The sequence below is a fragment of the Panicum virgatum genome, chromosome 6N (genome assembly GCF_016808335.1).
Source record: "Panicum virgatum strain AP13 chromosome 6N, P.virgatum_v5, whole genome shotgun sequence".
NCBI lineage: Eukaryota > Viridiplantae > Streptophyta > Magnoliopsida > Poales > Poaceae > Panicum > Panicum virgatum.
The window spans coordinates 16,589,416-16,603,431 of NC_053150.1; the positions used below are offsets into that span (position 1 = coordinate 16,589,416).

The following is a 14,016-nucleotide window of genomic DNA, read 5'->3' on the forward strand; positions in this document are numbered from 1 at the left end:
TCCTCACCTCGCAAGACGAGAAGTACCACTTCAGTAACCTCGTCACCACATAGCTCCCAATGACGCTAAAAGAAATGTGCCGGCAAACCGTCAGGCCCCAGCGCTTTAGTAGGAAACATCTGAAACAACGCCCTCTTTATTTCGTCTTTATCAAAAGGGGCCACCAAACTCTCATTCATCACCGCTGTCACCTTGGCTGGAACCGTATCAAGGACCAGGTTCATATTTACCGTCACCTCTGACGTGTACAGCGTCCTATAGAAATCCGTTGCCATAACTCCCATCTCCACTTGATTATCAGTGAACTGACCATCCTGATTTTTTCAGCTTGGAGATGTAATTTCTTCTGCGTCGCTGACTCGCCCTGAGATGAAAGAAGCGACTATTCCTATCACCTTCCGTCAGCCACGTGATTCTGGAGCGTTGCTTCCACATAATTTCTTCTCTGTGATTCAACTCCATAATTCGCTCCACCACTTTAATTTCCGCATGAGAAGGTCCCCCAGCCCGCGTGGTGTCTGATCTCATCCTTTCCAGTTCCTCATTCAAAGCTTTAAGCTCACGGCGAACGTGGCCAAAAGAATGAGCTCCCCATTCGCTCAGACTACCCGCCAAGCGTGCCACTTTCTCATTTAGCTCCTGCAGAGTATGTGCCTTCCCTCCTCCCTGCCACGTTTGAGCCAACATAGCAATAAAATCTTCATGAGATTCCCACATCACCTCGTACCTGAAAATCTTCTTCGTTTTCCTTCGCCGATCACTCTCATCCTGCTCCCATCGGAGCAGTATTGGGCCGTGGTCTGACGCTGCTCCAGTAAGATGTGAAACCCTTGCCTCAGAGAAGCGCGAGCACCAATCCGCCGTGGCCAGAGCTCGATCAAGTCGAACTCGGCAGTACGAGCCACCTGCAACTCTCTTTTCAAAAGTCCAGCTCCTTCCCTCATAATCGAGGTCATGAAAACCACACACATCCACCACCTCGCGGAAGCCCGCGATCTGTGCGTGGCTACACTCTTGCCTCAGCAACACTTCATTAAAATCACCCATGCACATCCAGGGAAGATTCCATGAGGTTTTGATAAATTTCAGCATGTCCCACGTCTTATGGCGCTCGGCAGTTTGAGCATCACCATAAACACATGTAAATCTCCAAGGCTCCTTCCCATACTCTGTCACAATTGCATCGATATGATATTGCGAGTACAGTAAAATTTCCACTCTAGTTTTATTATTCCAAAAGATACCAAGGCCACCACTGCGACCTGAACTACTGACAGCAAAGGAATTATCATACCCTAGAGTACCTTTTAACAACTCCACCCGTGACTTGTGAATCTGAGTTTCTAAAACACATAGCACGGTCGGGGCATACTTCTTCGCAAGATTGCGAAGCTCACCAACTGTCGCGGCATTGCCCAAGCCGCGGCAGTTCCAGCTCAAGCAACTCATTGGTCCCGGCGGCACTCCGACACGGAGCCTGCCAATGAAGTAGGACAAGTGCCCTCTTTGATCTCCTTCTGCCTCTTCTTATCTGCCGCCATGATCCCACCCTTGTTCCTACTCCCGCAAATCAAGCCGATACTCCGCCAAGGCCGGGAAACTGAGTCAGATCAGTTCCTTGGTCAGCCCGAGCGGAGGACGACTCAATCGGACGCGAGGAGAAGGACTGGTGTCGGTGGAAAACCTTCATCGGCACAAATCGCCGCCGAAGTCGCCAAGCCCTAGAAACCTAGGTCATCACCGCCACAGGCAACACTAACTTATCAAGTATACAAGAGCTTTTGGAGATGCTCTTACTCTTTTAATGCTACTGCATAACGAACTAAAACCCAAACACTGCCCAAGTAAATTGCACGCAGCAGGCCCAACTTGCGCTCCGAACAGCACCAGCAGCAGACCACCAGATTAGGCCCATCATCTCTTCTCTTCCATTTCCTTCTCGCCCCAGGTCTCGTCCGTCGGATGCAGGAGCCGCAGCCGTCCGATCCAGCCACGCCGAAACCCTAGCCGGAGCAAAACCCTCGGCCTCCCATAAGTAGCCTCCTCCCGCCGCCACTTCCTCCCGTCCCACCCCCCGGCGGCGGCCTCCCTCTCCTCCCTCCTTCCCACGCGCACGCAGGTCAGCGAGGTAAGCACGCGCGCCAGCGCCCCTCCCCTCTCGAGGCCCCCTGCGCGCGCTGGATCTGAGGCTGGTGGCCCCCCGCGCAGATGTCGGCGGCGGAGGCGAAGGCGGCGCCGGTGCCGGAGTCGGTGCTGCGGAAGAGCAAGCGCGAGGAGCAGTGGGCGGCGGACAAGAAGGAGAAGGAGCACGCCGACAGGAAGAAGGCGCTCGAGAGCCGCAAGATCATCAGCGCGCGCGCCAAGCAGTACGCGCAGGAGTACGACGCCCAGGTCTGTTACCATCAGGCTGGTTGTAACTTGGTTTTTAGGATATCTGTCTAGCGTCTGCCCGCGATCTGGTGTAAAAGCCATTTGCCGTCTAGGGTTGTGCTCGTTGGAGTCTGTAGAAACCGTGGGCATTTGAAATGGAGGTCTGTGGAAACCGTGGGCATGTTCGTAGTCTTTCTTTGATTTTTATGAGTTGGCCATTGTCTATTTGTGCTATCTTTTGGACCTCACTAGTTTGAATGGCAAATGCTTCTTCGCCCTAGATGTAATAAAGGGTGATGTTACAAGTAGTGCGATTATATGCTGATTCCGGATCGGTTCAGTTTTAGCATTGGGATAAGATAGCTGATTGTTGCAATGTTTGTTGTGCTCATGATGGATGAAATGCTACTTTAGATATATTATTTGTCTTCTTGGATGGATGTAGGTACATAGGTAATCTGTTCTAATTGAATTTGTGCTTTGTGCAGGATAAGGAGCTTGTGCAGCTCAAACGTGAGGCCAGGTTGAAGGGTGGGTTCTATGTCAGCCCTGAGGCCAAGCTTCTGTTTGTGATCCGCATCCGCGGGTAGGGCACTGTCTCGTTTGGCTTGCTGATTCTCTTTGTCATGCTGAAATGTTAATTGGGGTCAAATTTGTTGTGCAGTATCAATGCCATGCACCCCAAGACCCGCAAGATCTTGCAGCTTCTGCGGTTGAGGCAGATCTTCAATGGTGTCTTCCTCAAGGTTAACAAGGCTACCATTAACATGCTGCGCAGGGTCGAGCCATATGTTGCATATGGGTAAGTTTGCATTTGTTTGGCTAGTACATTTTTAATAAAATCCCACTTTGGACTGTGCTTAAGGCTGTTGAAGTACAATTATGTGCTACCCTCACATACCAGAATTAATTCAGGGTCTTCTGCTAGAATGGTGTGACTGCTGCATTGTATATGTAATGTTTCATAAACTTCCATGAGAGGTGCAAAATGCTACAATTTCTATTGATTTTATAATTTCACACATTTGTGTTTTGGTTTCATAAATATGCTTGTAGAAATGTTTTAGGCTTATTAGGTTCTATCCTGGAGGAAATTTTTTAAATATTTTTCATATCTTATTGTTGTGCATATTTATTCAGTTTCTAGATTTAAAGAATGGAACATATTATAGGCCAATTTGTATAGCCACTTCAGCTCTTTATTATCTGTTATCTTCCTGTTTGTGACCTGCATATTGATGCTAGTCCCAATTTGGTGTTCTTAATTTCTGAAGACAGAAATAGTGCTTGATTCCTATTATTTTGATGTTCTGAAGTCTGAAACATCTATTCTTTCTTCAGATACCCGAACCTGAAGAGTGTTAGGGAATTGATCTATAAGAGAGGTTATGGGAAGCTGAACAAGCAGAGGATTCCTCTGAGCAATAACAGTGTCATTGAGGAGGTTTGCCATCTACGACTACGACTACTGTGCTAATTCTGATTACAACACATTTCAATTTGAGTCTAAATGTTGTCTACCTGCTTGCTGTTCATTAGGGCCTTGGGAACCACAACATCATCTGCATTGAGGATCTTGTCCATGAGATCATGACTGTTGGCCCACACTTCAAGGAGGCTAACAACTTCCTCTGGCCATTCAAGCTGAAGGCACCGCTTGGTGGCCTGAAGAAGAAGAGGAACCACTATGTTGAGGGTGGTGATGCCGGTAACCGTGAGAACTACATCAACGAGCTAATCAAGAGGATGAACTAGGTTCTTGTATCCTGTGAGAATGATTTCAATGTTTGAGAAGTTATACTCTAGGGAGTTGATGCTGGATAATGGTGGATGTGCAATTTTGGCTTTCCAAACAGAATGTAGACTTGCTCTTTCAGTGAGACTTCCAATAGGATTTTTCTCTTCCAAACAGAATGTAGACTTGTACCTGTTTATTTTGCTGTTCTTTCTTGAGATGGTTGTGTATGCTGTCGTTTCATCATGTTTCTTAGCTTTGGTTGGTTGCAGTTCCGTCTTACAGATTGGGCACATGTTTCCTTAATTGGGTGGTGGCAAATGTTGTTTTGCAGTTGGATTGAGTTGACTAATTTTGGTACCCCGTACCATCAATAATTTGACAGCCAAGAGTCCATTTTGTGGTAGATGTCAGTTTTGGCTGTGGTTGAATCTTTTGCAACCACAAAGTCAAACCAAAAGATTTTATTCAGTAATTTCGTCCTTGTATTTAGTATTTACTCAGCACCACTACAATTCAGAATTACAATGCAATGGTTCCTCCTGTTGTGTGTCAAAGAAAGCTACCTGTAACCTGCATAATATCATGCATGCTATGCAACGAATCCTATTGCAGTTTTTTGGTAATGCAAGAAGCTGGCAAAGTGGCAAGTCGAGTTGTACCTGCAGTGATGATTTTTTTTTGGTTTTATAAAACAGGCTATAAATACTGTCAAATGATTGCAAACCAAAAATATATGTAGCTATATCCATGTCGATTACAGGTCACATGACTTTGACATAACTTAGAAATTGGTGATAATGCCACAACTTGACCAAAATATGCTTTGTACTCACTATGTCGAGAATTACACAGAAGATTTGCATCTCCCTGACATACTTGTGCAGTTTTGTGACAATCACTTCATGACCACCTTGCTCGAAGTTTGGTAAATTTTGCTCTAATTTGTCTTTGTACATTTACATGGGCTTTGTGAATTGAAACAGTCCAAGGTGAAAGTTCATTTTGGAGCCTAAATTAAAAATTAAAAAGCAGGTGCCAAGGGGAAGCAGCCAGCAGTCAGCACTCTCTTTCCAAGCCTCTTCGTCGTTGCGAGAGCTGTGAGCAGGCGGGGATGGAGAAGATTGCCCTCAGTTTGGTGATGCGCTTGGTTCAGAAGATCTCCGCGCGCTTGCTCTTCGATGCCTCCGCGCTGGCGGAGGAGGCCGCCTTGCTGTGGAGCGTGCCAGGGAACATCAGGTACTGCACCCCATCTCTCATCGCTTTCTTAAGGAGGTGCTTGTGGAAATGCTCGAGCAAAATATAAGATGGAAAGGAGATGCCCACATTAGTAAGTCATAACTCTAATCTAAGCATAACTGTTAACCATGCCATTTTTGATTAGGTGACTTATACTCTTTCTTCTATACACCGTGGAGGGAGGCCTGGGAGGACCCGGTGGCGACATGTGTCCCCGAAGAGAGATAGCCCGGCGCGAGTCGTCTGATCCGTCGCGGGAGGTTCATCCAGGCCGCTCCTTGTTTTTTTTTGCAAATAGACCCTTTAGTTTGTTGTTATTTAAACCCATCGTCCACATTTTTTTACAAACAACCCCCGCCGCCTACCCTCCCAACATCCCCATTCCCCCATTACGCAACCCCCCCCTGTAACACCCCGGGTGTTTACACAGTAATTAAATAGGTGTCTGCACAGTAATTGTTTTTTTTGCTATGCATCTTGTGCTTGAAATGCGTAAAAAGGATCTTTTTGTAATTATGAAAGGTTATATGTGTAATTATGATTTTATGCGAGGTCCTTTATAAAGTTATTTGTGTAATTATAGTTTTAGTGGAGGGTGTTTGTGCAAAATTTCAGTGCATTTAATGCATGGTAGTCATTTTGCTTGTAAGTCTACATTTGAAGTGATTTTGCATTGAAAAAGACAAAATTCCTAGAGTTTAAAATCCCTCTTGTGTTTTCAAATTTAGCTCTCTATCCTTTGGTCAAATAAATTTTTGCACAACATCAAAGTTGTAGCTCTTGAAAAATTGAACAACTTTCATGTTGGGCACTTTTTCATTTGAGCTTTGGTTTAAAAGTTATCGCTGTTTTACAGTGGGGTCCCTGGAACTTTTGGTAATTGCAAAACGAACCTTTTCTTCCACCTCAACCCCCTGCTCTGCTTCTCGCCGCCGGCCACCGACAGCGCCGCCGTGGAGCGCCTTCCCGGCTTTCCCGGCCATTACTTCGCCGTGCGCTGGCTCCCACGCATCGCCGGCGAGCTCCTCCCCCTCCTGTTGCCTCGCGCTGGAGCCCCCACCCCTCGCCACGCACCCCCGCCGCGCCCAGAACCTCCCCGGCGGCCGCCACCGCGACGCCGCCGTGGAGAGCCCAAACCAGAGGCCCAGCTCTCGATCTTTCGCGCGCCTGAGCACTACAAGAACCCCAGGATTCGATTTCACTCGCTCCTTTGCTCTCTCCTCGCTCCCACGCTGCAGAACACCATCGCCGCCCCGCTTGAACCCCGGCGAGCTCCACCCCACGGCGGAGCCGCCAACCCAGACCCGCTCCACCCCTACATCCCCCACCATTAGCACCGCCTCGACCTCGCGCAGCTCCCAGGCCATTTTCCCTCACCCGAACACCACCGGAGCCACCCCGCCGCCGTGCTCCGAGCCCGCAAACCGCCGCTCGCCGTCGACACCCCCTCTCCGACCGCCCTAGCCTCGATTCCAAGCACCCAGAGGTGCGCCTTGAACCCGTGAGGCTCACGCACCCCTCCACCCTCGCCGCCGGTGAGCCCCTCGCCGGGAAACCGCCGGTCAAACCTCGCCTCCCCTCTCTGACCCGACCCAAGGACCGCGTGTTTGAATTTGGAAAAGCCCAGGGGGCTGTCTGCAAACCCAAGACACATATGAATAGTGCCTTCAGGGACTTGTTTGCTAGGATTTGCTGTAAACTTTGAAATTCAGTATAAATTCGTAGAAAATTCGTAAAATAGCAAATCTGGATGTTTTGGAATCCTCTTGAAGAGCTCTATGCAGTAGAACCAGAATATGTTAGGCTTTAGTTGCAAGTTTTTGCTGTAGATGTTGTTTTGTGTTACTAGGTGTATAAATACTTGTTCTTTAATCTTTTTCTTATCTGATGCTTGAAAGCTTGTATTGCTCTGAAATTTTGGTGGTAGTTTACTCTTGTTACACTAGCTTTACTATAAAAATTTCATGATCAGTTCTTTGTTGTAGCTATTTATTTGATTTAATCTTTGTTTAATAGACTTTATTCATGGTAAATAGTTTCTGTTCTTGATAAATCATGAAAATATTCCTGAGTGTTCTTCTGGAGTATGTTAGCTTGTCCAGGAAGTTTGAGCCTTAGTTCATGGCTAGAACAGGAGTTAAAATTGAATCTTGATAAACTGGTGTCTGTTTTGTTTAATTTATCTGAATTAATTCCGTGTATATAAAATCATTAAAAATTCGCAGTAGCTAGATCATCCCTGTGTAGATCTCATGTTAAATTTTGAGCTTCTGATCTTCTTTAGTTTGACCTGTGTAATTCTTGCTTGTTCTAGATGTTATCTGAGTAAATGATTTATTGTGTTTAAATGGTTAAATGTCTTGGCATGATTTTTACAGGGTAGATTACTTTGTTCACGTTCTGTTTAGTGTAATTTTGGTAGATCTTATTACTATTTTTACTCTGATTTGTTGATTTATTTACAAACCGTGACTTAATTGTATAGGAAATCACCCCCACTTGTTTATGAAGTTAGTCAACTTCATTTGTGCTGTTGATCATGATGCCTTGTGTAGTTAAATTTGTTATTTAACTACTCTATAAACGATTGCCCATGTTTATTTATAATGTTGTTCTTGCATTACATATAGATACGACTACTTTGTCAGACGGGACGTACGAGTTGATTCCGGAGTCTGACGGAGGTGATCTCGAAGCTCAAGTGAACACTGCGGAACTAACTGAAGCCCCGAACCAAAGTTCGGAAGAGCCTAGCGCTGAAATAGTTAGCAACTACCGAGAAGGCAAGCCCCGGACATAACCTATACTTCAAATTAATATCATTTACTGTATTACGTACTTGTGCATTTACAGTTCTTAGGATTTGGATTGAAGCCCTAGATGCATGATCCTAGGAACCTATGTACTGAACACTAGACTTGAGTTCGAGTAATTGCTAAGCTTATAGGAACGGTAAAAGTCGAGTGATTGCCTGTCACTCGCGAGCTTCATAGGAATTGCTTGTTTACTTTCTGTTATCAATATAAGGACGACGGACGGGGTTGTGTTCGATATCATGTCCTATGTGAGACCCCGTCTGTGTTGATGAACTTGCTAAGGTCGCGGTGTGTGGTAGTGCTGGTTAAGTTTTTGAAAGTACTAGTCACATGCCGTAAATATGGTACGCGGCAAGCCTAGTAGCCGATTGGACCGGGGAGTGGATATACCTCCCACTCTCTCAGTAGGGATAGGTTTTATTATATGTTGCGCAACACTACGACTTCTAGGGACAAGGTTCGGCCTTGGAGCCCTGTAGTCGGGGAGAGTGGCACTATCCACAAGCCGGAAAGAAAGGTTAACGGTTGTTTGGGAATGACCCGACGGTATTCCAGACGTGTGTGCTAGGTTACCCTTGCAAGGTTGAATTTCGATTCAGAATCGTCCGCCTCTCACGATGAAATGAGACTGCTTGATCTCTTTGCCACACAGAGTAATAAGAGCAACAATATTCTTATTAATCTTGTTGTTTGCTTAGAAGTTCCACCATGTTTGGTTAGTAGATGCATACATAGAATGGTTAATCAACTAGAATCTCGAAGCTAAAACTTGAAAGTAAGGACCTACTCTTTATTGCTTTTCAGCAAAGGAAAACCAGAGCCTTACAAAGCCTTGCATAATCTAGCTTAGGTGGGCTACTTATACCCATTGTCGGTTAAGTCTTGCTGAGTATTAGAATACTCAGCCTTGCTGTTGAAACTCTTTTTCAGGTATGACTTTTGAGGATCAGGTCGCTAGCTTGACCTATCCTTGCTCGTTGCCTCCTGGCTGGTCCGTAGAATGGGATACGTCTTCGGCCGGCAATGACTATGACGAGTGATACCAGGCTTGGGCTAGCTTGGTATACTTTTGGCGACGTGTTGTAGTGATCGTGTTTCATCTTCCGCTGTTTAGACTCTGAACTTATAATCATGGCTTGTATAACTGTTTTACTTAAGTTTGGCTTTGTAATAAGGTTTTCACTGGTTTGTAATCATTACTATGCCTGTGTTGTAAAAATTTTGGTTGTAATATCTCTGGACTCGCCTTCGTGCGGGGTATGCTTGTTCGATCCGAGAATCGGTGGTTGTATCGGGACGTTACCCGACAGACCAAAAATTTTTCCGTTTGAAGTGCGTTTAAGCTAATGTTGCCTTTAGGGTGATGGTTTACGCACTTGAGCCGGGATAATTTAGGCGGTTCTGCCACAGCTGGCATCAGAGCTACAAGCGTATACCAGAGGTGTTGGAACCTTAAAAATCGCTTTCCGTATAAAATTGGAACAACAGGGTATTTCGAAAAGCTACGTTGGATTCGTTAAGGGTTGTGCTTAGAACGTAAAGTCCTAGGGAATTTATGGGAATTACTAGGTGGTTATTTCTGTATGGTTTATGTTATCTGACTTCCAGCACTTTACATTTTGACAAAGCATACTCACAAGCAACTCTTAATTTTTGTAACGACGCACCTACGTGAGGTAAGATGGTAAGGATCCTCAGTCAGCTGAGGGAGTCTGACCTTCCCGTCGGTGATGCGAGCCGAACGCTGCCCTCAAGCAGTGGCTTACTTGAGGTGCTTCCAATATACCGACTATTAGTTGACTATATTGGAAGTAAAGTGTGCTCAGTCAGCTGAGGGAGTCTGACCTTCCCGTCGGCGATGCGAACCGAACGCTGCGCTCAAGCAGTGGCCTACTTGAGCTGCTGCCAATATACCGACCTCGGTCGACTATATTGGGAGTAAAGGAACTTGTGAATACGCCTCTGAGTAGCGAATGTTAACGTTGGCCATACGGCGGAAATTGTATGGCTGCCGCTTCTATAGTGAGCGGTAATGTTTGGGAACGCTTTCATGAGTGCTGGCATGAAAGGTTCATTGGATATATATATATGTTCTGTCAATCTTCTGCAGGAACACTAACCGCGATTTGTTAAGATAAGAACGGTTAGAATGTATCGACTAGCTATATAGGGAGAGCCGTATTTATGTATACCACCGTGCTAACCCCGTAAGCCCAACCATAGTTGGCAATTGTCTATCTTGTGAGGACGGTTAGGACGTGCATACATATTTGGTTGATGTTTAATTGGTTCATAATATTTGCAGTTGCTACATGAGCTTGTTAAGGAATTTCTAGTTTGAATCCTTATAAGATAAGTGTTAGTGTGCTTAAACCATGAGTGAGTGAAACTCTGATTTTAGAAGCATACTTGTAAAATGCATAGGTTTCCTTGGATGAAAAATATGGTTTCGAGTCTTGCCTTCCTCCTAAGCCCCATCTTGTTGTTATAAGGATCTTTTCATTCCTTAGAATCTCAAATGATGAACCAGTACCAATTGTGGTTTATTATTCTTTGAGTTGGAATCATATCATCTTGTGAATTAGAATCACATTTGTTTTACCGCAGTCTTCTTAAAGCTTTATTTGAGAAGTCTTGAGATAATTGCATTACTCACATTTGAATCCTTTTTGATTCAGATGGCGACTTGTTCCCAGATCTTTTGGGATGAGGAGGGAAATGCTCATACCGACTGTCTGTACTGGGAGGGTTTTCCGAGGATTCTTTGGGATTCACTTCGTATCTTCCACTACCCAGATCCACCCCAGTACACGGGACGCCAGTTTTCGGAGGATGGAATTAAGAAGAACAGAGTTAAGATGACCATTCCTCAGCACCCCACCTTGGAGTGGCCACCGATTGAGATTGAGGTGATTGGGTATCGTCTTGTGGATGCGTTTGAGAAAGCAGCTCTCAACGCTATCACCACTTTTTGTGAGCACCATCCCGAGGAGGTAGCAGCATATCCTATTGGATTGTTTCCAGCAGTCAGTGCTGGCAATGCAGAGTGGCTGTTCAGGGTCACACACTTTGGGCACTTGATTGGTGATGTAGCGGATGAGACTATTGAGGCAGTAGTCAGATATATGAATGCCCAGTCTCACTACCAGATACTTCAGCAGCGACACATGGACCAGGTGATAGACTTGGCCCAGAGTTTTCAGCGAGGCCTTCGTCTGAAGGATATTCAGATTGGGGGACTTCAGGATGCCGTTGCTGGGAGGGACACTGCTATTGCACAGTTTGAGCATCAGGCTATGGAGTATGGTGCTGAGATAGAGCAGCGCAACACAGTTATCGGTTTTCTTCAAGCGCAGGTGAATGAGCTGCAAGCAGATTGGGCTGATGCTTTAGCACATGTTGGTATGCTCCAGGAGCAACTAGATGCCCCAGCTGAGCCTGCAGCAGCAGAGGAGGACCCAGAGGAGATTGAGGGAGTATCTGACTTAGATTCAGAGCACGCACTTGCTGAGCCTAACCCTCAGCCGGACGACTCTTCTTCCGGCAGTGCCTCTTCTGTGGGCAACCTCGACGACTTCTAGGCGTCTTAGACTTGTCCTAGATAGTTGTGTTCTCTTGTTGTATCATATGTATATAGGGAAGATGTTATTGTAAAATAGCCTTAGGGAGGAGTACCACTTGCTGTATTATATGTGGTAAGGTTAAGCGATGTTAGGTTGTAAGAATAAGGCTGCTTTGGATGTAATATAAGTAGCGACTACCAGTTTGGAAATCATAATCTTTCTACTTAGCAAATCTCTTTATTTGTGCATCTTCACGCCGTTTGATGAATACAAGAGGTTGCAAATTTTTGTGGCATATGTGCTCATCAAATGTTAGCATGTTGAATCTGTGAGGCTAAATTTTAGTCCAACCCCTTCTATGATCTCTGTTGTTTAGCAACATAGTACATAGCGTTGAAGAGCGAATTGATAGATTATTTTCTTTACTCTTTGCTCTCAGCATTGAGTCTCTATACGATGAAGCATGAAGCTATCTAGCCGCTGACCAGTTTTGAATTTTTGTGGGTTGCACATTTATGTGTTGTGCACATTGTGCTACACCGCATCTAGTTACATTTTTTGCTGATTTTGTTTTATCCAAATGTATGATCATTATACGTACCATTGATTTTGGAAGCGAGAAATATGTATCTAATGGATGTCTTCCATGATTACAGATGGTTGGTCATACACGCGGAACTCCTGATGGCTTCGGTTGTGAAAATGGCAGTGGATCTCAGCAACCACCGCCACCCCCGTCGAATCTGGCCGAGTTAATGGCCATGCAAACCGAGCTGCTTCGCCAGCTAGTCCAAGGGCAACAAAATCAGCCACGCCAACAGTATGGAGGAAGGGAGGCACAACCAGCGGGTTACCAGGAATTCTTTGGTACCCAACCTCCACTTTTCAGCAAAGCTGATGACCCATTGGATGCCGATGCTTGGCTTCGTACAATCAATTCCAAGTTTGCTTTGTTAGCAGTACCATGTATTGATGCGAACAAGGCCCCCTTTGCCGCCCAACAGCTTCGCGGTCCTGCACGTATATGGTGGGATAATTATTGTGAAATGCAGCCTGCTGAACATATCATATCTTGGGAGGAATTCAGAACTGCATTCAGATCATATCATATTCCGGAAGGACTAATTGAAAGAAAGTTGAATGAATTCTTGGCTCTAGATCAGGGAACCCGCACTGTTCTTCAATATGCACAGACCTTCAATCATCTGTGCCAATATGCGGGCCATCATGCTGATACTGATGCCAAGAAACGTGATCGTTTTCGTCGTGGCCTCAATACTAAGCTCAAAGAACGTTTAAACTTGGTTCAGCCCAATACCTATAATGAGCTGGTTAATATGGCCATTACACAGAAAGATTGTATTGCTGCACATCGTGCTGAGAAAAAGCGGAAGGCACCAACGGGACCCTCGAGTGCCCAGCCACCGAGGTATCGCCTGGTGCAAAATACTCCACCTAGGCCTCCACAAAGAAATGCCCCAGTGGGTAGGTTTGTCTTTAAGCCGCCTCAGCAACAAGGAGGATTCAGACCTCCAGTGCCTCAGCAACAGCAACAGCAGCAGTTTAGCCCAAGGCCGAATGCCCCACAGTTCAATAGTGGGAATAGTAATAATCGATGTTTCAACTGCGGCAGTGCTTCTCATTTTGCCAAGAATTGTCCACAACCCAGAAGGAATAATCCAGGGCAAAACTCTAATCAGAACAACAACAACAACAACAACAACAACAACAAGGGCAAGGGCAAGAGGCAAATGGTGCAAGTCCGGCAAGGGCGAGTTAATTTCACTACTCTTGCAGACCTTCCAGCAGGAGCACCAGTTATGACGGGTACTTTCTCTATCCACAATAAACCCGCAGTCATATTATTTGATTCTGGTGCAACGCATAGTTTTATAAGTGCCAAATTTGGAGCAAGATTAGGATTGGATTTTTGTCATACTAAGGGATCTTTTATGATAACAACCCCTGGTGGGAAGATAGCTTCCAATCAAATCACTAGATGTGTGCCAATTAAGCTGGGTAGCAAATTGATAAAGACAGACTTGATCTTGCTGAATTTAGAAGGCATGGATGTTATTCTAGGCGTGAATTGGATGACTACACATAAAGTACTATTAGATATCTCTTCCCGAGCTATCGAGATAGATTCACCACATCAAGGAGCCACCATACTTTATCTACCACAACGAGAGTACATTAACTCTTGTGCTTATGCCGCAAAAGAAATTAAACTTGAAGATATCCCTATTGTGTGGGAGTATGCGGATGTATTTCCAGATGATTTACCTGGAAT

The 14,016-nt window shown here is 45.4% G+C and overlaps 1 protein-coding gene across 2 annotated transcripts; it reads left to right on the plus strand.

Moving 5' to 3' along the window:
* The first annotated feature begins 1,946 nt into the window (after positions 1–1,946).
* On the plus strand, positions 1,947–4,426 carry LOC120679072 (60S ribosomal protein L7-3-like). 2 transcript variants are annotated; one of them, XR_005676960.1, is made up of 7 exons: positions 1,964–2,128; positions 2,209–2,391; positions 2,859–2,956; positions 3,035–3,172; positions 3,712–3,814; positions 3,910–4,231; positions 4,288–4,426. XR_005676960.1 is itself a non-coding variant. In XM_039960570.1 (6 exons), the coding sequence occupies exons 2-6, from the start codon at positions 2,209–2,211 to the stop codon at positions 4,123–4,125; spliced, it is 738 nt and encodes a 245-aa protein (XP_039816504.1). In that variant the 5' UTR covers positions 1,947–2,128; the 3' UTR covers positions 4,126–4,387. The 2 variants fall into 2 exon arrangements, 1 of the variants encoding a protein (XP_039816504.1); XM_039960570.1 differs by having other exon boundaries at positions 1,947–2,128; positions 3,910–4,387.
* The last annotated feature ends 9,590 nt before the right edge of the window (positions 4,427–14,016 follow it).

Excerpts from the sequence above, each read along its gene's own strand:
- LOC120679072 (XM_039960570.1), top strand. The coding sequence starts at position 2,209 with ATGTCGGCGGCGGAGGCGAAGGCGGCGCCGGTGCCGGAGTCGGTGCTG. Across the intron at positions 2,392-2,858 it reads CGCAGGAGTACGACGCCCAG|GATAAGGAGCTTGTGCAGCT; the intron begins GTCTGTTACCAT and ends TGCTTTGTGCAG. Across the intron at positions 3,173-3,711 it reads GAGCCATATGTTGCATATGG|ATACCCGAACCTGAAGAGTG; the intron begins GTAAGTTTGCAT and ends TTCTTTCTTCAG.